The 21,831-nt window shown below is 55.9% G+C and overlaps 1 protein-coding gene across 1 annotated transcript; it reads right to left on the bottom strand.

The window, feature by feature from the left end:
• Window positions 1-1,164: 1,164 nt before the first annotated feature.
• Window positions 1,165-21,379, bottom strand: Plxnb1 (plexin B1). The gene is given in 39 exon segments (XM_052721484.1): window positions 1,165-2,188; window positions 3,286-3,360; window positions 4,262-4,337; window positions 4,468-4,532; window positions 5,641-5,788; window positions 5,875-6,035; window positions 6,148-6,320; window positions 6,533-6,617; window positions 6,691-6,794; window positions 7,081-7,216; window positions 7,219-7,251; window positions 7,929-8,075; window positions 8,201-8,267; window positions 8,395-8,573; window positions 8,686-8,903; window positions 8,995-9,095; window positions 9,877-10,025; window positions 10,101-10,277; window positions 10,863-11,105; window positions 11,309-11,444; window positions 11,625-11,801; window positions 12,058-12,194; window positions 12,375-12,480; window positions 13,741-13,892; window positions 14,050-14,222; window positions 14,310-14,403; window positions 14,768-14,890; window positions 15,080-15,202; window positions 15,382-16,044; window positions 16,450-16,558; window positions 16,637-16,745; window positions 17,022-17,178; window positions 17,453-17,585; window positions 17,863-17,963; window positions 18,089-18,214; window positions 18,597-18,779; window positions 19,449-20,561; window positions 20,665-20,731; window positions 21,335-21,379. Coding segments are annotated over 37 exon segments (6,351 nt in total). The 5' UTR covers window positions 20,556-20,561; window positions 20,665-20,731; window positions 21,335-21,379; the 3' UTR covers window positions 1,165-2,083.
• Window positions 21,380-21,831: the final 452 nt, after the last annotated feature.

Here is a 21,831-nt window from a genome sequence, read left to right as displayed (position 1 = left end):
AAGGGCCTCTGTATACTAACAAGTTCATGGAGAACAGTAAGGGGGGCACACCTTTACAAACTTGGGGAGAAAAGGAAAAGGATAGACCAAACTGCATTATAAACGTTCTATACTGAAACTGGCCTGGACCCAAGGAAGCCATCACCAAGTCCTGTTGGCCCTGGCATTGCCATTCTTGGCCATGGTGTTTGAAGACTTAGCTTCCTATCTTATGTGTTGAGGTTTTTATTTTCATGACATCTTTTATCACAGTGTTCTGTGAGGATGAGACACGAGTGAGTCAGAGCATGTTCCGTCCTCGCCCTTCCCTGAGTGCAGGCCGAAGCATGCAGGTACTTGGCCTTCCTCCCCAGGATCCCTCACCTCCTCACAGGACTCCCAAAGACCGCAGAAGCCCAAGCCTGGAGCAGAGGGGCAGCTCTGTCACCGTCTGTCGTGTTGACCTAAGCTGCCTCCCTCTCTGCCTGTCTGAAGTCTAGCCAAGACCTCATTCCCGTCATCCCGGTTCTCTGAGACTGTCAAGCCCATGGTTAGCCATGGGTGAGGCGGAAACCGTCTGAGTGAGGATAAAATCTGGACTAAGACAGCTATTATTAGTACTGAGGTTCACATGCTCCCAAATGAGGGCCTGACCCCATCTGTGACTGTGGTTCTCCACATCTGGCAGGCATGGGCAAGACGGGATGTCAAACTGACAGAAGCAGCAGCTGTGATTACCCCTGCAATGAAAACCAACATGGCTCCTGCTATCTTGAGCACAAGGACTTCAGAGACGACAAAGGACTTGGAATTGTATCAGCCCATCTCTTCAAACCCTAGGAAAGACCCCAGAGGTGGCAGGATCACTGGTTGTACACCATAAGAAGGTCAAGGGGGCGCTCTCTGAGGACACTAAGGCTCTCGTCTAGTGAGGCCTAGTGTATTCTCCACCTCCAGCTCTACTGACCCAGGCAGCCACAGGAAACCTCAGTACAGTGGTCCTGAGGTTTCACCTGCAGCTTCCAACAGGAAACTACCACGAAGGGGGCCACCACCCAGGCAGGGGGCCACCACCCAGGCAGGGGGTTGGCTTTGAACCCCCACCTTAAGGTACCTCCACATGGACAGCAATATGGAAATCAGGTCCAGAAACGGGGCCAAGGACAAGGACCCTTGAGACCCACGGTGTCTGCAGTCACCTTTAATGAGGCCACACTTTCCCAATTCCTTCCAAATCAAGGAACATGAATGGAGAAGTCAGTACAACGTGCAAACAAGGAGGACCCCTTGAAGATGGAGAACCTGCCCTCCCCACCGGGCCCCGGATCTCCGAGTGAGTCCTCTTGTGCTTCAGGGTCTCCGTTCCAGGAAGCAGAGCCTGCAGTGTACGGCCTTTCCTAGGGGTCAGGAGACCCTTCAGAACGTGACTGTGCCCATGTCCCCCAACAGCTGCCAGGCAGCAGCAGGGCCGGAGGGTCCACGTGTCAGAGTCCACACCATGTGTTATCCTTTAATGAAGCGCTGCATCTTGGTGGGCCACTGCTCCCCCTCCCCACCAGCCACCTGAAGACAGGGTGGGCCTCAGGCACCGCTCTGCTTAGGCAGCAGCAGCCTAGAAAGGCTTTTTTTTCTTTTTTCCTCTCAGGCCTTGAAATTGGCAACAGGGAACAAGGACAGAGGAAGCTAAACTGAGGTCAAGGAGGATGGATGAAGAGGACAGGAAGTGGGAGGCTCTCTTCCTTCCTCTGTGATTCCTGATGGGATGTAGGCCAGTGCTCAAGAACAGTACAGTCTCCCCAGGGGCCCAGAGGCCCTACCAGACATTCTCTGGAAATGCTAAATCCCCAGCTCCGTGCAGGCTGGCGTCACCCAGGAAGTATGTCACAGAGTCACCAGGCTTGGGGCAGGCCTGGCACTACCCACTGAGCCACTAGGTCCCAGGCCTACAAGGTGGGTCCAACGGGGCTGAAGTCAGCGGGAGACTGGGGGCCACCTTTCATTAAACTCTGCTTGTCAGTCACTACAGGCATCTACGAAGGTGGCCTCTCCCTTCCAGGGCTGCCCAGGAGGTGCTGAGACACAGCAGGCCAGGACTCCCTGGTCCCTATAGATCCGTGACCTTGTTTTCCACAGCAGCCGCGATCTGCTGGAGCCGGTAGCCCAGCTGCATCTTCTGGGCAGTGCCATCCTCCTCCAGGGCTGTGATGATCTGAAAGGCAGAAGCAACCATCAGGGGAGACATCGCTGGATCCCACGATCACCGCAAGTAGACTGCGGCAGGCCTAAAGGCTGTAGCATAGTCGGGGGTAAGCACAGAGAATTGCATCACTTACTGTCAGGGTGAAAACTGAACAAAGTCACCATGGGTTGCTTTTCTAGAGTTTGTTGTTTTTGAGACAGGGTCTCAGTACGGCCTTACATAAACTTCCTGCCTCTCCAGTGTTGAGAATACAGTCATGCACCACCACACAGAGATGGTAAAGAATAGGCAGCAGTTAGAGACGGACACACTTTACTCCTTAACAGTCTTTCCGTGCCCACTCATCTTGTGTAGAAGCCAGCCTTACACACACGCTGGCCTTCTCACAAGGTCTGCCATAGCCATCTCCACTGCTCTGCCTGCCAGCTAAGGGCATTTCATGATTCTGTGTGCCAAGACCAGGAGGTACGGTGTGAGACAGATAGGCAAAAGTACAACCAGAGAACCACAAATGAGGCTGCCTCCCTCCAATGGGCGAGACTGCATCACCTCTGCTGGGGCTCATGTCACACTGAAGGACACATGTATCATTTAGCTGTTACCAGACCACTAGGCTGTGGGCCATCATACAGGTTCCTGTAGTCTCAACTGTGACAGGCACATCACTGGTGCCACAGGAATGTGTTTCCAGTAAGCACTCCTAGAATGACTAACAGGTACTTAGAACAACAGGTCTGGTCAAGAGAGGGCCAGAAAAACCCCTCCCTGGCTGTGTTGTACCTCACCCATTCTCTTTTGGTTCCTGAAGCCCAGCCCAATCTGTACCCTGACAAGTGTTAATATCCAGGACAAATCCAACCCTGGAATCCTCATGGGATGGCAACTAGGTGGTTTTCCAGCACATCCCACATACCATCTCTAGACCCTGGCAGACTCTCTAGGTACCCCTAAACACTACTACCTACTGCAGAACCAGGATGGGGAATTGTGGGGACAGGGAGAGCAGAGGCAACATCACTGAATGAGCCTATGGAACCCCCACTCGGCTTCCCAAGAGGCACACTGAGAGCAAAGTCAGCCTTCAGTCAGGCCCAGGGTGTGCTCACCTGGTCGTAGTATTTGTTGATATACTTGTAGAGTTCATGCAGTGCCACTCGGGCCCCAAGGTCACCAGAGTAGTTCTAGGGAAGAAGGCAGGTACAACGTGAGAGAAATGAGAAGGAAGTGGGGGGAAGAGGCCCAGGACCCCAGAGAAGAGGACCTGAAAAAGAATGGGTCCTGTGTGGGTGGGAAGCAGAGCCTCTCTACAGGGCAGGGACCCAAGGCAAAGCATAACTACAGCTGAGGACAGGCTAAGGCCAGAGACCTCCATGGTAGGAAGAAAGTCCAGGACTAGTTTCAGCAGGGCTGAGTTTCCCCTGGAACCCTGCCTGCCTCTCCCAGGCAAGGCTACAGCTAGATATTCCTCCCATTCATTCTAAGCGACTACAGGGCCATGGACTGGCTGGGAACTCAGCGTAATTTTCCTCTGATCTTACTCAAATGTTTCCTGAGGCCAGTCCAAGGCCTTCCATGGGGTCATCAGACCTTCAGTCTCCTTTTCTGGACAGTAACGGTGATGCAGCTCAAGTAACCCATGGAGCTCTTAGGGTGACCAAAGGCAGAAGCACACCCCCATGAAGGGCTTGACACAGCTGTACCCCCAAAACATAGCTGCTGTTGGTAATGTGGGTGTCCTTGTAACCACTTAAGGAACACTGTCCATAGTTGCTAAAGTTCGCAGCAGAACAGTGGATAGTACAGGCAGGTATAGTGCAGGCAGGTAGACTCCAAAGGCCTAGCGCTGAATTCCACCCACTCTCCAGACCCTCACCGGGGCTGCAGCTACACAAGTACCTGGCTAGATCAGACAGGTGTCAGCTCTCACGACGAGACCCCTGCTTACTGAGATGCTAGAGGTCTGGCCTTTTGCAGTCACATTGGAACACCCTGTCCGTATGATGACAGGATGTGTGTCCTCTCCCAGCCAGCTCACAGAGGTACAGAGGTAACGAGTGGAAACATATGCAGGGGAAGACTTACCCGGGACAGCTCCGCGAGGACTGAGTTCATCTCTTGGTCACTGGCCGGGACGGTCTGTCTGATGTCTGTATAGTATCTGCCAGAAAGCCAGGGATAGCAGATGCTAAATAAGCAAAGCCCACGTCCTTGGTCCCACCAGGGCTTCCCTGGGGCCTCAGCTGCACACACACCCCAACGCCTCTCCAGACCCACGCCCTCCCCAGTACCTTTCTACCATCTGTTTGTAACGGGGAATATCCCGAGCATACAGAAGCTTGTTGATGGGAGAATCCTGGACACCCGGGGGAGGGCAGCAGAGAAGGAAGAAAGGGTCAAAGTTCAACAGGATGATCAGCATCATCACTGTTTTATAACTAAACAACCCACATCCCAGGACCCTTCCAACAAACCAGGACCATTGGTCACCCTAGACTACTCCTTGGGTTTTTTCTTTTATTTTTTTGTGCACATGCATGTGTGGAGGTCAGAGGACAACTTGCAGGAGTTGGTTCTCTTCTTACACCATATGGGTCCCAGGGACTGAACTCAGGTCCTCAGGCTTGGCAGCAGGTGCCATATACCATTAAGGCCTTGGCCCCTGGGGACCCCATATGTCAGGAGACTCTGGGCTTTGACCCCACCTTTCATGCCAAGCTCACATCCCCTCCTTGCACACTGCTGGCTCTTCCCTGGACTCTTCCTTTCAAACCATTGACAAAAGACAACACCCCAAGAAACCAAATCTGCCAGGCATCCTGGCGGATTGCTCTAGGATTGGAGAATCGAAGCCTCCACCAGAGACTGCTGGTGATCCCCTGCAACTCCTCAGGTTCACCCCCAAACCTGAGGTCACCACAGTCCGGGGCCTGGGAGACTGGCCTCACCCTTCAATATCCCACACCTTCAATCCATACCTGTACCTTTGCTGGCTTGAGCTGGCCACTGGACCACAGGATAGCCCACCTACACGTAACTGCCAAGATGCTTTGCCAAATCACACTACTCACTGTTCCCAAGCCTCCTGCAGCTACCCATTTGCCCTAATGGTAAGACCTCATCGGGCGGCACTGGCCACATATGACTACTCTGTCAGTCTGTCACCACACTCCACCCCAACCATAGGAGGCTGCACCTCCTACCATCTCAAGTCTGAGCTGACACAGGTGCCCTACCCCCTTCCCTCCTGCTAATCCCTTGAGACTGATCTTGGCCACCTTCCAGAGCCTTTGGGATGAAGCCTGGTGTGGCAATGCCTTAGGTTAATGGCTGCCCCCTAACCATCTTCTCCTTGCCAACTATGAGAAGAGCCTGAAGTTCTCTGCACCCAACACTGTCCACACCCACTTAGGCCACGTGGGTGACCCCATCCTCCCTTGTCATATCCCTCCGAGCCTGCTCACCCTGCCCAGTTTGTGGTCGGCCAGGGTGCAGGCATCCATGAAGGTCTGTGCGATGACAAGGAGGACCGCGTCCATGTTATCAGACGTCTGCACGTCGAACACGAACTGTGGGTTTTTGATGATGTTGATCCAGAACCTCAGTGGCAGGCTGCAGATGGAGGAGAAGGGGGCCAATAACCATGCTGGGGAGGCAGGAGACCCCCACATAGGTCCTGAGCCCTGCTCCGCCCACACCTGTTGGTCTTCCAGATATGGATGGTATCCTGGTCGGAGATGCCATGCTGCTGGGCCTGCTCATCCAGCAAGTCAAAGAAGTACTTCACGGCCAGCGGCACAGGGCGGCTGGTGCTGAGAATCACCTGGAACAGGTCGTCCACAAACTTCTGCAGTGTGCCCTGTGGGGAGAAAAGGAATTGGAGAGCCCAGTTAGGAAGGAGAGCCTAGCAGCAGCCGCTCCCGTGTACACGCCCCACACCACGCCCATGTTCCCTGGGTAGCCCAGCCCACCTTCATGGACAGCAGGCGCGTCAGGTAGATCTCAGGAATGGCCTTGGCTCGCTCACGTTCCCCACCCCGGAGGCTGCCCCTCCTCGGCCTGGGAGGCTCCGGCTCCTCACTTGGCTTTACCAGGTGCCAGGCCCGGATGCCCCCCTCATCTACATCCTCCAGCATTGGGGTTCCTGTGCCAAGATGTAAGAGTTTGTGTGCCCCCCACCCCCCAACATGCTGCTGCCACCTCTCAGGAACCCATGTCCAGGAGTGAGAACATCTGACTGAGGTTCCTCTGAAAAGACAGAGGCACTGGCCCTCCCTCAGTCCGAAGGACCTTCCCTCGCCCCAGGACTAGGCAACCAAGTGCAGAAAACCACAATGAGGAGGAGGTGGTACTCACGTTCTCCCGGGATGTAGTCCTGGTTTTCTCTAAGAACATGCTTTGTAAGGCAGGGGACTAGGGCCACCGTTGCTCCATCTGGGACCTGCTAACCACAGCTGGTGATCCTCCCATCAGGCTTAGTCCCCCCGTCCAGCCCTAGCCCTCACCTCTCCCACCTTGTAATGCTGCAGGGTATTCAGACGCCTCCACAGACCCTGGATCTCAGAAGTGACATCCTCATCAGAAAGGATGAGGTGCCCGGCCACTCCAGACCGCCACTCTACAAGGACAAGAGAGGACCGGGTTCAGGGCTTCCAGAGTCCTCTTTCTGCCATGCAGCCCATCTCCTCCTAGGAGCATGGCCCTTCCACCTGGAGGGCACCTCACCCACCCTCTCCATAGAGCTGGAGCAGAACCCTCTCCAGGTGAAAGGTCATCTGATAATGTTTGAGGCAGCTGTTGTAGCGACTTCCAACATCCCACCTGTCCTCACAAGACCAATCCTGGGCCAGCTCAGGCCCAACACTATCTCAGGGTACCCAAGCCACCCTGCTTCCCATCCTCACCAACATCCAAGGTTCGAGAGTCTGGCCGCTGGGCAAGAGGCACTCCCTTATAAAGCTGGTCTAGCATCTTCTCCTTGGCCTGAGAGATGGTGTCACAGTCCAGGACTTTGACAGGGATACCCTGGGCCTCTCCCGCCCAGCAGGCCCCACAGCCAGGAGAGCATTCAAGGTCTACACGAGAAACGAGAGTGATTTTAGGACTGGTTCCACATGCAGAATGACCAAGACACAGGCCAAGGGCAGGGCTTGAGAAGGCTACGGTCTCAGAGCCCAGCCCGGTATCAGGTAGTCCTCAACGCCTCACCTGTCTGCTCCCCCCCCCCCTTGATGCAAATGCTCATGGGGTGAATGGGAGAACCCCCAAGGGAGCACATAACCCTTCTTCATGCCTGAGGCAGTCTGCACAAGCCAGAACTGCCCCTGCAATCTGATGGAGAAGCTGTTTAGCAGAGACTAGCCGGGACCTCCACAGGAACCCTTGTGTGGGACAGGGAAGCTCCAGGCAGGTCTGCCTGCCATGTGGCCACTGGCTTAGGGGACAAGACTGCATCCTGGTGAGATGGCAAGAAAGAAGCTGACTCAGCACAGATCTGCACTTCCCTCCTAAGTCAGGGACCCTCTGAGACTCCCACCCCAATGCTACCATGCTAGGCTGTAGTTCAGTGCTGGAGGAACGCTTCTAGCATGCGGGAGGCCATGTGTTCCTACCATAAGAAATGAATAAATGGCCTCTCCAGCAGGCAGCCAGAGGGCACACAGGCTCTATATCCAGGGATAGACACCAGAAGCCAGTGGAAACTGATGGTGCAGACCAGACACAGGCACACCTGCCCAGAGCACAGCCTCACCAGGGGACGGTACTCCACATCCTCTCTGAGCAGGCGGTTGTCATTCAGGGTGTATTTGGCTTTGCCAGTCACACTGTCCACGGGACCCTTGTCCACTTGATGCTTAATCCCTCGGAAGAGCATGTAGAGAGGCTCTCCTACAGAGTCCTGTCAAAGCGTGGGCAGTCAGGGCCTCTGCCGAGAGTACACGGGCAAGCTACTCGGCCTGCTGGAGACTTAGTGCTCGAAGGGCCCGACCCTCCCTGGTGCAGCGCCGTCGGCCCCTCCCTCACCCTCACAAAGGTGTAGAGGCAGATGGACATCCAGTTGGTGAGCAGCTTCTCCACCACCGTCTCCGTCCTGAGATGGCAACGAAGGGAAGGCCAGGGTCAGCAGGGGGCTACAGCGCTCTATTCCACAGACCCCCAAACCCAAGACCCTGGCTCGACTCCTGGCTCCAGCGGTCCTACCCCTGACAGCCACACACCTGCGCAGCATCAGCTTGGGGTTCTTGGCCACATACTGGGCCACCAGGTCACTAAGCAGAGTACGGAGGATGTCAGTGAAGTATTCAAGTTTCCCGTGAAGTGCGACAGTGAGCAGAGACGCCACATAGGCACGGTCCCGAGCGGAGAAGGTACGCTGACTCTCCAGTGTGTGGATGAACTGAGGCCAGGGAGAGCATGAGAATGAGGGGTGGGTTCAGAGACAGATGGAGCAGACTGGGCCAGTCCAGTTAGGAGCAAGAAGGGGTGGGGAGGCCTGGCTGGGAGTGCACCTTGGTGAGGAAGAGCTTGCTGTTAAGCAGGTTGGAGAGCTGCCCCAGGCCCTGTTCCACAGTGGGTCGCCTGCTGTCGGGCACGCCGAGGTCCCTGTGCAAGGGTGATTCCCGGTGCCCAGGGAAGAAGACCCTCTCTGCATACACCTTGTAGTCAAGGAAGGGAATGCCGCTGCCAAGGAGGTCACTGGTGAGGTCAGTCATCTCAGTCATGAGGTCTGTCGAGCAGAGGAATGTCAGTGGATCCCATGTGACCGGAGCAGCCTTGGGCAGAGCCCTGGAGGCCACTCCCACTCCCGGTGGTCTCACCTGTAAACTCCTTCTTGCAGCGGTCCCGCACACTGCTCTCCAGATTCTCCAGCTGGATCTGCACTTTCTTATAGTCCCTCAGGGCCTGCTTGCTCTTTCTCCTACTCAGCACCAAGGGCAGAAGGGAAAGAGCAGCCCTTGCTGGGCTCGACCTGGTTCAGGCCTGCTTAACTCTACTCCAGGCCAACCCCAGTCTAACCTGACCCCGAACAATTCACCCTGTCCCATTCCCATCAACGCACATCTACCCCGCACTCCTGTCCCCAGCAAACTCTGACTATGTCATATAGGGCCCATAAGCTATTTTTATAAACACAGGTTTGTTAGAGCTCAGCTATAATCAATGGTTTACGTATTGTTCATGGCTGTTCTTCTGCCCAAGGGCAGAACAGAGTATTGTGGGAGACCGCTAGGCCTGTTGCAACCAGAGATCTGATCCTTTCTGTGACATATTTGCAGAGTGGAGAGATGGCTCAGTGGTTAAGAGCACTGGCTGCTCTTCTAGAGGACCTAAGTTCAATTCCCAGCACCCACATGGCAGCTCCCAACTGTCTGTAGCTCCAGTTCCAGGGGATCTGACACCCTCACACAGACACACATGCAGACAAAACACCAATGCCTATAAAATAAAAATAAATAAATCTTAAAAAAATATGCCAGGCAGTGGTGGTGCATGCCTTTAATCCCAGCATTTGGGAGGCAGAAGTAGGTGGATCTCTGTGAGTTCGAGGCCAGCCTGGTCTACACAGCCAGTTCCAGGACACCCAGGACTACACAGAGAAACCCTGTCTCAGAAAAACGAAATTTTGCAGACCCCTGCTCTAGTCTCCTCCTTCTCTGTCCAGCCACATCTCCCTGCCTGCCATAACTGGCTACACCCACCTGTATACGAGGACAATGATAATGACACCCAGAGCCAGGAGAGACGTGCCCACTCCCAAGCCCACTTGGGCCGCCACGGGAAAAGCCACGGGGCTCTCGCCATCATACTGCACATGACCCAGGGAGAAGCGTAGGTTTCCCATCTGTACCTGTGTGGGAAGCTACCTGTGAGCCAGGGCCCAGACATCACGATGCCCAGCCCCGCCCAGGTCCTGCCCACTGACCGTGAACTCGGGCAAAGCATCTGGCGCCTCTGGGAAGGAGTGGTGCTGTGGCAGGGGCTGCTGCACAGGGGGTTCACAGTACAGGTGGTACCGGGTCAGAGTCTTCACCACACAGGGGCCATTTCCTATCATGGCCACCACCTCCTCCTTCGACATGGCAAGGTCCAGATTCTCCCCCTGGAACATTGGGTCACTGAGGTTACTCAGAACGCTTGCCACCTGGAGCCTGTCTTCCCAAAGGGGAATGTTTCCCCTGCAGGCAGAGCCCATGGTCAGAGATGTCCTTTAGACAGCTCACTACAACCTCCTCTGTGCTTCCTTCCTGTCTTCTCACGGCTGAAACTCTGCAGGACCTAAAACCATTCCCCACCCTCTGGGCGGATAACCAGCTCTTGGGTTACCCACGGCTAGGTGATGACGGATTATCTGACTCTGGCCTGTCCAAGTGCCCACACACTACTTATTATGTGTGTCACAACGTGCATCTAGTGTCATCCATGTAAGCCCAGTTGACAAATGAGGACTAGCCATCTAATGTGTGCCACACTACCCAATTACCAAATACGCCAAACCATTGACCTAACCAAACACAGATACCTTGGTGGAGTATAGGGACCCAGGCCACCAATCAAATCCCTGCCAGGACCTAGGCTGGCACCTATGCTGTACCAACCCCCTTCAGGGCCTGCTCTTTCAACCCGACCTCTCCAACATACACATACATACTGTTCTCCTACCAACGAGCCCGAGAAGGTACATTACCTCCACAGAGAACACACTCCCTGGCTTGTGCCGGAATGGTGTGGTGGGATCCTCTGGGTTGAGGGAACGCAAAGTGGGGTCAGCCTCATAGGAGAAGGGCGTGGGGCTCAGTGTAGCAAAGTCAAAGACCACGTTGTCCAGGATAAACTCCACCTGGACCCAGGGGTCCTCCAGCGGGCCTGGGAGAGCAGGGGTGCGGCACATGATAAGATGGGATGAGTTCACAAGACACGGCTCCTCAAACTGTGGACAAAGGTGACGGCAGATCAACCAGGGCACCTCAGGAGACGGACGGCTGAGCAGAGGTGGAAAGCATCTCCTTTGGTGCCCACAACCCCACGGCTGCCCACAGACTGTGGTATGGGTGAGGAGAGAGATGGCCAGCTTGGTGTAAGCAAGGGAGGCTCACGGGCATGCTCTGTGATGATGGTTCCAGAATAACGTACTTTCTCAGGGGCCACATGATGCCTCTGTCCAAGACCCTGGCCAGGCTGAAGCATTTTGGGGACCACAGTCACTCGGATTCTTGGTATCTGCACCACATCCAGATTCTGGCCTCGGACCCATATCTCGCGTCCTCCACTGAAACACAGTCAGGGAGCCATTCATGACTTACACAAACCCGGACCTAAAACCCAGCCCAGTCCCAAACCCAAACTTCATGTCAACAGTAAGGGGTCCACAGCCCCCATTCCCAGAACCCCATCTCCCCCACTGTGAGGAGAACTACAGAGACTTCCCACACATGCTTTGGCCCCACACCTGAAGAAGCTCTTGGCGGGGCCCACAGAGGTGACGTTGGGATCCCATGTGTACTTGAATTGACCGTGCTGCAGCCTCCGCTCAGTAGTCCCGAACCAAACAGCCACGGGGAGCGCAGCCGGCTCGGGGTACGGGCCGGTCTCACAGCACAGCTGCTCAGACTGCTGTTCCGGTAGCCTGGGGTGGGGGTAGAGGATAGGCCAGATCCAGGAGCCAGCGCCCTGCTCCCAAACTGGCTCACTCTGCTTCCTCACCAACCGCAGTCTCCATCAGGTCGCCCTGACGTTGTACTTCTACTACAACCCTGCCTTTTGCGGGGCGGACCCGAACTTTCATGTGGGGTAGACTTGACCCACACCACACTGGCTTTTCCCACCACTCCATCTCCTCCCTGGAGCACGTGGATTTTGTAGAACAAGGAAGCAGCCCTTACAAGTGGCAAGGCTGGTCACCAACCACCACACGGATGTCCTCTAGCCGCCCAGTCAGGAGCTTAGAACCATGAAGGGTGAGGCGGGTGCCTCCCGCTCTAGGACCACGGCCTGGGAAGATGGAGTGTACTTTTGGATCCTGTGGGAGGAGGAGGAAGTGGGGGGACAGACAAAGTCAGGCCAAGATAGAGGCCGGGGCACCTCCGACAAACTAGGCAGCCTCAGGGTGTGGCGCTCTATGAGGGCAAACCAAATGGGCTGGGACGCCCACAGAGGGAGAGGCCTACTGGCAGCTGGGGGTGGCTTAGCAGTCAGGCACCTGATAGGCAAAGCTGAACTCTGAGACACCATGTCCTCTTCCGGGCACCTCCACTGCCACAGCGCCAGTCACTTCCTCCCTGCTGGTCCCAGTGATGCACACAAGACTGAGGGCACAAGACAGGCAGGGCGATGACGGGCCGCACAGACGCTCCCTCCCAGTGACCTGGCCGATCCTCTTCCTGCCACAGCCAGGTGGTCTGCCGTGCCCATCCCCCACAAGACGGGCCAGCCTCCCCTCTAGCTTTGGAGGGAACACCTTGTGGCACACTAGCAAGCCTTGGCATCAGAGAAGTCATATTCCTGGTTTAGTCATTTAGGTACACCCTCCAACAAGGAGGAGCGCATCTCTCTGATGTGACAAGCATTTACAAAGAAGCCCTGGAGAGCTGATTGCGGTAGGGCCGCTGAGTGGGTAAGAGGGCTCGCCAGCCACCTCAAGCCCCCCCCCCCACCCTGTGGTCAGCAACCACGTGCAGAGTGATGCCAACTTGACCTGATCTTGAACAAAAGATCCCTGAAAGCCTCTAGTCAGGACGCGGGGCAGATGTGAGCAGTCTAAGAATGCTGGTTCTTAGCCAGGAAACAGAAGCCCGGGGCACATGAACTTCCAGAATATTAAGCCTACAGTGGCTAACATTGTCACGGTCACCACACACACTAGCAAAACAGAGCAAGTGGTGTGAACTAGACAGGGAGGCTCCAGCCACAATATATTTTACACTTCATAAATCACTCCATAAATCACCTAACTCTGATGTTTCTAGAATTATTAATAGTCTAGAGGCTCTGGAGGTTCTCAGTTACCAAACATCTGGAGGGAAGTGCATGCCCCAGGAAAGTGACTCCTGTTTAAAACAGAAATTGTGGGGCTCTGCAACAGTTCTTCTGAGGGTGCAATGAAGAGGTCACCCTGATATCCTGCCAGGTTTGGGCCCTGTTGCTCATGGGTATCTCCTGGAGAATGTTCCATATTCACCTGTAGCACTCTGGAGGTGTGCTACAGGAGCCCCTCCCGAGCCCTGCCAGGGCAGGCTTTGGGGAAGTGCGGGAGAGAAGGCTGCTGAGGAACCTGCTACAGTGATATCCAAGGCCACCAAGAGAGTCAAGAAGTACATCTAAGCAGAGCTCAGCAAGCTCTAGGCAGTAACTCGGCCCGACAGACTAGAATCTCCAAGCAGCCCAGGCCAGGGACCCACAGCAGGTATGCATAGAAAGCCAGAGTCCCAGGCCTCTGTGGTAGGCCAGCACTAAGACACTGACACCATAATTAAAGGTGGGAGAAAGGAAAGCAGACAAATAAAGGAGGCCCTGGAGAGGAAGCCATCTAGCCACACTGCCCTTCCATGTTGGGCCCACCAGCTCACCTACTGGAGACCTCGTACTTCTCAGTGTCAACAGCACAGGGCACTCCAGCCACTCTGACCATGCCCAGCACATCCTGTACTCGTTGGCCCAGGTTGGAGCCCCTGATGGTGACACGCGTGCCTCCGTCTATAGGTCCAGTCAGTGGCTCCACCTGTTCCAGGCCAAGGACATTCACTTTGACTTTTCCGTCAACCTCTGTGGCCTGTGGCAGCCCAGCTTCCTATTTTGAGTCCTGTGTATCCATGACACAGACAACTTCCCTCCAAAGGCAGCAGTAAGAGAGGGGACATGCCAGCATTCCAACATACCGAGTGAATGAGGGGTGCAGGGCACTGAGTGGCCACAGTCTCAGCCTCGTGGCAGGCTTCACGGGCCACACAACGTGGATGCTCCCCCTCACACCACACACAGTTGTACTGAGGCATGGCAGTTCGGCAGCGGCTGCAGTCCCCATGTCCCACGGAGCAGTCATACAGCCTCACTAGAGACAGCAGGAGTGGAATGTGATGGGGAGGCCTAGTGGAGCCCCGATACAGCCAGCCTGCCCTGTGGTCCCCAGGCAACTGACCGTGCAGCCCATCAGCACTATCCACACGCAGACCACCGGCCCAGCGCAGGAACAGCCTCACCTGGAGTTCTGGCTGCAAAGCTTTATAGCTGAACTGCAGAAATGGGAGAGAAGTCAGAGCTAGAGTTCGGGCCAGGCCTGGGGAGGGTGTGGCTTAGGAAAGGACCAAAATGACTAGTTATGGGAGCAGTGTCGGAGCTCAGAATTGGAATTCTGGGATCCCAGGGTTAAAGGGCAGGAGATCAGCAATGGAACTAAACTACAGAACCCCCTGGGATATCAACTTAAGAGGTCAGACTGGGAGATGGGGACCCCATGAGGTATATGGCAGAGTTGGGGGTGTCCATCTGTTTTCCAGTGTCAAAGCTTGGGCTGTGACAAGTACTACAACCAGCTGAGGTAACCAGCCAGCCTGTGGCCAGTGCATCCATGCCCACCCAGGCCCCTGTGATCTGCACCTGGTGTGGCCGGCACTTGATGTAGCACCAGGTGTCTGGAGGTGGCTCACACTCAACCTGGGCCTCCACGGCCACCTCGAGGCCCTCCAGCTCCATCACACATTCGCTGTTCTTGGGGCCATCCTGGAGGCAGAGGACACGTTGTTGTTCAGGTGGCTTTAGGAGCTAGGCCCTGCAAGCTACAGTACAGGCCCTGCCCTGGAACAGCCCAAGTTGGGAGGGAAAGCTGGGGCTGCCGACGCCTGTTCCCTGTTTTATAAGACTTGGTCAGCAGTCTGGAGGGAAAGATGTTAGCCGGACAGGCAAACGCACCTGGAAGAGCCACAGGTTCCTGCCTCGAAGCTGGACTTCTCGCTCCACGTGGACTGGTATCAGCAAGGAGCCTTGGACATTGTCCACACAGGGGCAGGAGCTCACCCTCTGACGCCTCTCTCCCTGCAGGCACCAAGAGTGAGGTAGTCTGTGGCTCCCACCCTGCCCACCTCAGCCCTCTCCCGTGCTCGACTCCAATGGCCGCCCTCTGTCCCCACCCTCCCAAAGCAGAATCAGAGGGCGAGCGAACGGCTGCATCTCCCCATCCCCTCCCGAGGCCTCCTTCCTGGGCTGGACCTCACCAGCTCCCAGAGCCCGGGGGTGTCGTACTGGTAGTCGAGGCTGGACAGCAGGATGAGGGGGGCAGGAGAGCCCTCGTGCTCTGCTGAGTCTCCATCACCTGAGAGGAGTGTGGAAGTGGAGAAGGCGGGCGTGTCACCCCCCATCCACTCATCCGCCTCGGGCAGTTCGCCGCCTTCTTTCAGGAGCCAATCCAGAACAGGCTTCGTGGAGCCAGTGGCCCCTGGGAAAGTGGTGGCAGGGGCAGTGCCGGGGGGCTGGTCCAGAGCCCCCGTGGAAGGCAGGGCCTCAGGGCCAGGCTCTGCAGGGGACACGGTGGCTGCATCTGAGGGGAACGGGTAGGAGGCTGAGAGGTCCTCAGGTTTGGTCACTCCTCCCAAGTCAGTAGGGGCAGGGACAGTGGTTCCAGGTGTGGCGGGGAGGTCAGGAAGGAGGGGCTTCTCATGGAGAGGTGACTCTGTGGAGGTAGGGGAAAGTATGGGGCCAGGACCCGCCCATGGGCCCCAGAGGCTGAGCTGGGAAGGCCTGGCCCCAGGTAGGACATCTGAAGCCATGGAGGGTGCCGTAGGCTCCACTGGGAAGGTGTTGGGAGTAGGGGTGACTGTGGCTTTGGGGACTGTGGGTGGGAAAGGGGTGAGTACATCCCTTGCAGGAGGGACTGGGCTCTGAGGGGGAAGGCCAAGAAAGACAGGAAGGGCCACTCAGCAGGCAGGTGCAGGAGCAGGCAGGCAAGGGTATGTTAAGAGGGAAGAAGACCAAGGAAAAGAGAAACAAAAACATCCCATTAATTCTCCAAAGCAGGAACACACAGGGCAGGCTCCAGGGGTCTGTGCTGAGCTGGGGAACCAAAGCCACGCCTCTTGTCTCTCAGCTTAAATGTCCTCTCCCAAAACAGATGGGATGGACAAGTAGCCACTCTCCAGGGAGTCTGTCACACAAAGCAACTGGGGTGCTCAGACAGAGCTTCACAGGAGGCCAGCAGGTGCACAGACTCCAGGCCATTAGAAAACCTCACCCTGGGGAGCCATCAGCCCTACCCCCAACATGCCTCATCCTGGAGTCCCACTCACCTGTTGGCTTGCCACCATAGGCCCAGCGCCACACGAGGCCTTGTGTGTGCACAGGTGCTGCCACACACACCAGTTACACCCCCAGCGGCTGCTCACACAGGCCCGGCACCTGCACATAGTGCAGTCATGGAATGGAGGTTGAAATAAGGGAACCCAGTGCTGGGCACAGACAAGGTAAGTAACTCACGGTGCAGACGGGAAAAACTCGGTAACTGCCATGCAGTCATAGAACAAGAGGGAGGTGTTGGCGATCACCACGGCACCAAACCTGAGCTCCACATTCACAGAGACATGATCTGTAACGGGGGGAGAAAGCCAGGAATAAGGAGTGGGGAGGGCATGGGATCCATACGGAATGAGGCTGACACCCCAAACAGAGACAGGAACTAGGGTCAGAGAACAAAGTCCACAGGACATAGCGTGGACACTGTGGGGCAGTGGGGCCAGGAAGGGGACTCAGAGCACGACCAGGGTTATGTCTGGATTCACCTCTCATCCCAACAAAACCCCTTAGAGCAAAATGGAAGCAGGCTGGGCTCCCAGGTCCGGGGCTGGCCCCTTCTCTCACCCACCGGCTCCTCTCTGCAGCATCGGAGCCTCACTCGGGTCTGGGGAGGGACACATCACACCAGAGCCAGTCAGCAGAGCAGGACTCTGATGGTCTCCAAAGTAGCAGAAATACGATTCCCCTGGCCAAAGAGATGGCAGGCCCGGTACCGACAGGAAAACCTACCGAGAAAGCCAAGGGGCACGCTTTGGGACCTCTGGGTGGTAGACCAAGGACTCTCATTTAAGGGACACCAACTACAGGCTGGCACTAGCATCCTGTAGCCCTTGAGCCCTACAACACCCTCTGACCTTGACTGTGACAGAGAAATCCAAGGCCCAAGAGAAGTGGCTGAGCAAGGCCATGTGGCGTTTAATGCAACAACAGAAAAGCCCAAGGTCTCTATCCATCCCCAGAGCTCTCCCCATCGGGGCCCCACCTACTCTGGGCATTTACCTCCCTCGTCTCCTCCCGACTGATATTGGCAGGGCTCAGAGCCACCACTCGAAGACAGCCCTGTTCCGACTGGAAGCTCCATAGCCATTGCTCTGGGCCCTGGCCCCTGGAGCACTCAGACCGGCGACTGCATCTGAGAAGAACCAGCATGAACTGTGACCCTCTAGCAGCCACCAAGAATTCACAAAGCAAACACATCTTTAGTCCTGAGGCCCTGGTCACAGCCCTCACATTGGGTTGATACCAGGCTCTGGTGTCTGCTATGGCAGGGAACCGAAGCCCTGAGTAGGGATGAAGAGCAGGGGTGGGCTATCCAGAGGTGAGAGGCTGAGAGTCGATGGACAGGGCCAAGCATCTTGTATAACGCAGTCACAGAGGCGGCACAAGCCCAGGAGTTGTGGAGAACTAACCTGCCCAGGAGCACGCACCAGCCACAATAAGGGTCCCTGTGGGCCAGGCAAGAGTCACAGTCCAGATGCTGAGCACAAGGGGCCACAGGAACTTTCACAAGCTGTGACAGCAAAGAGGACCTGAGGCTGGCAATCCAAAAACCAGTGGCTCACCCACATACGGGTCCCTGTACCTGCCCAGAGACCCCTCCCAGCAGTCATTTCCTAGCCTGTGTCCAGGACTTACAGTAGTCTGGGTCGCTACATACAGATGCTCAAAGGTACCATCAAAGGTAAGGTCTCTGCTCACAGCAGATCCGGGCTGGATGCTCTGCTTAGAGTACGGGACGACACTTCCAGGGCCTAGGTAGACCTAAGACGAAAGACCACGAGGTCTGGCACCAAGCCCCAAACCACAAACTCCAAACTTTCCTCCCCTTAGAACTGAAACAATTTATGAATATGTTTTCTCTTTGAGCAGGTGTGGTGGGGCAGCCTTTAGTCCCAGCACTCTGGAGGCAGAGACAGGCAGATTTCTGTGAGTTTGAGAACAGCTTGGTCTACATTGTGAGTTCCAGGCAAGACAGGTTATTACAACCAGCCTTGGGTAGGGTGTATGTGTATGCGGGGAGAATCATAGGTAAATACCACCCAACCCTGGGCAGAGCAGTACAAACAGAGCTGGGGCAGGGATGGGAGGCATGTAGTATGTCACATGTCACACATCCCAGCCTCAGTACTTCCTAAGGACGTACCCTGTGCAACTGTCCTTGACTGTCACCCAAGAAAGCAATGGTGTGTCTGTCCTCCATGGTGACTGCCACAGCTGTTAGTTGAACCCCTGGCAGCTCCAGAATTGGTGTGGCTTCCAAAGGGACACAGCTGACCATGGGGCTGGGTGTGTGGTCTGAGCCACAGGGAAAAGCTTCCGGGGTATCCTACAGGTAGCAAAAGGCATCACTAAGACCCTGCCTGGATAACCTCCCAGGACAACCTTCTCCTAGGCCCCAATCTCTGCTAGGCCTTCCTGACAGTCCCGCCCTGGGCAGCACACTCTTACAGACCCAGCCTTAGCTTTTCCGCGGTGACTTCCATCCTCCGAGTTTCTAGTGGTTCCTTCCACTTTTCATCCCGACCCTCATGGCCCCCAACTTCTGCCTTCCCTTCCTGGAAGCTACTTCCTCCAGCTACTACACTCAACACCTCTTCCTGAGCCATGTCCTGAAGCTCTCACAGCTTGGCTCAATTCCCAGCACACTGGCCTGGGCTCAGGGAGCAGTTTCTCCATCCCTATCCTTCCTAGGCTATAGCCACACGACTCTTTACCTTTGCTTTTGCTCTAGAACCTAAATCAAGAGCGCTCATTCCAACCTCCATCCTCAGCCTCCAGCCCAAACAGCCTCAGCCAACCTCTCCAGTCACTTCATTAGCGCCCGACTCAAGCAAACCCTGCACTGCTCCTTGCCATCTGCCTCGGCCACTACAATAAGGTAGTCTTCCTGCTCGGGGCTAAAAGGAAATACCTAGCAGCTAGCATGCCACTCCACCCTCCCCTGCTCCCCTCGGCCTTTCTGACTAGGTGCTTGGTGACCAACACCTGGACTCACCACTGGAAGCTGCGCACAGTGAGAAAGGACACCGTATGCAATGTCAGCCACCTTGGTCCCGTTCTCAGCACGGCCTTCCCGGGTGTAACAGGCATCTCGAGTATAATTAGCAAGCTGGTCTACCTCATCCAGGGGGAAGGCACAGAGCACAGAGGTTCCAGATGCCCCAGGCGATGCTGACAGGGGCCAGTCCACAGTGGGAGGAGCCACCGAGGAGAAGGCTGCAAAGAGCACTTCCCCGTGGGCCACTTCCTTGGATGTGGCGACAGCTGCAGCATGGATCCAGCCATAGCGGCCACCCTGGCAGGCCAGGGGCAGTTCCACATAGGAGTAGTAATGCTGGTCCTGAAGGCACACTCGGGACACATAGGCACGGAAAGCTCTAGAAGCGGCCTTCAGGTCTCTCCGCAGGAACAGGAAATAGGCACTGGCCCCACGTAGAAAGGTACTCACAAAGTGGTGGCTGTACTCAGAGAGGTGGCCCACAGCCAGCTTGGCCGTCTCTTCATAAGAGAAGGCCGCTTGGGGGTCCGGTGGTCGCAGGGCCCGGGTTGTAATGGGAGGAATACCGCCGCTTACACCCTTGCTGGTGTACCCTCGCCCCACAAACAGGAGGGGCTCCCCTGCCAACCCCTGGGCCACCAGCCCCACTGTGCTAACTGCAGGGTCATTTGCAGCCACATACTGGGTGTCCCCAGGCCGCTCTGGCCGTAGCAGCAATTGCCCAATCTGTTCCAGGCTCCGTAGCTCACAGATGCCCTGATGTACACTCCCACACACCACCAGAGCCTCTGGGCTCACCAGGAGCAGCTGGTTAGGGTTGTTAGTAGGCTGGGCTAGGGGACATTCATTAGGTATCACAGGTGGCAGACAGTCTAGGCTGTCATTCACAGGGCCTGTGGACACCACGGCTTCTAGCTGCAAGTCAGGGCTCAACTGGAACAGGAAGTTGGTGGCCCCTACGTAAAGGGTACCTGAGGTGGGGTCTCTTGCCAAGTGTTGTAGATGTGTGCCATTGGCAGTGAAAGCAGCCGGCAGAGGGGACTGTAGGGTGAGGACACTCCCGGCCCAGAGCACCTGAAGAAGAACTGGGCCGAGGACAGGCATGGTCACCTGGCAGAGAGAAAAGCTAGGTGAGGCTCACATGGCCAGGAGGGTACTCAGAAATTACTGATAAGGGATAGGACTGTGGCACTCCCAAGGTGCTCCTCCTAACCTGGGCTACTCAGAGATTCCCAGTATTCACTAGGCTGAGATGCGCGGGGTGATTCCAGGACTACACACTGACCAAGGCAGAAACAGAAGACACTGTCCTTGGAAAACTCACCACTACCCCTTCTCTGTAGACACTACGCTCTCGACCTGCACCTACCCACACTCCACCCTAGCTCCGCACTCATCTCCTCGTTCCTTCTACACCCTGCTCTCTGATTCAAGTGACTAAAGAGGTCTCTGAGGAGGGAGAGGCTCCCTCTATACGGACACTAGACTCCCAGGCAGCAGCAGGAGGGATGGTGAGTTCTTATAGACCACGAGCGTGTCATTAACAATGCAAGAACTGGACGCAGAGATGGGTGTGATGATCCTACCACTTTGGAGGCAGAGACAAGTGGACCTCTGTCAGTTTGAGACCAGCCTGGTCTATATAGTGAGTTCCAGGACAGTCACATACAGACCCCATCTCAACACAACAACAAAATAAATACATGAAAAAGAAAAGAATTTGGATGAAGGGCCTTTCAGGCCAGGAGTCCAAAAGGGTGGTAACCAATAGGCTATAGGCTATGGTGGGATGGGTGGGGGCTGAAGGGCAGGGCCCCACCTTGGGGAGCCCCAAGGAGCAGTGACAGTCACACTGTTCCCCATTAGGGTGAAGTCTGGCTCACCTGGCAGGGCTGGCTGGATCAGGAGATAACAGCATGACCTGAGCAGGAGTCACCTAGCCAGTGGGGGAAAGCAGAGGATAAAACTGGGGGCTGGGCTGCAGGCATGTGGGAGCCCTGGACTCCCCTCCCCACTCCCCAGTCCGCCGGGAGAGCCCAGCCCAGCCTGGCCCTCAGCCACCAAACACATTCCACAGAGGACGCCTCCTCAGAGCCCACACAGGGAGGGGGAGGGCAGCAGAGCCAGGCACCCGAGGGGCCTGGGAAAGGTCAACTAGCAAGGCGCCCCATGGCCATCTGGGCCCAGTCAGGCCCCCAGCACTGAGGTCCCTTCTCGGCACTCTTGCCACCTTACCCTTGGCTTTAACTCTGCTCTGTCAAGGCACTCAGCTATACACCACTCACACAAACCAGGGGCTACCCTAACCCAAATGGGCACCAGCACACCAGCAGGTACACACGCACACACACTAAGATATATGCATACCACCTACCCTGAA

This window comes from Peromyscus californicus, unplaced genomic scaffold (genome assembly GCF_007827085.1).
Source record: "Peromyscus californicus insignis strain IS unplaced genomic scaffold, ASM782708v3 Scaffold_11__1_contigs__length_118956290, whole genome shotgun sequence".
NCBI lineage: Eukaryota > Metazoa > Chordata > Mammalia > Rodentia > Cricetidae > Peromyscus > Peromyscus californicus.
Note: the sequence above shows the minus strand (reverse complement) of the source record. Positions and strands in the feature narration are given on the sequence as shown.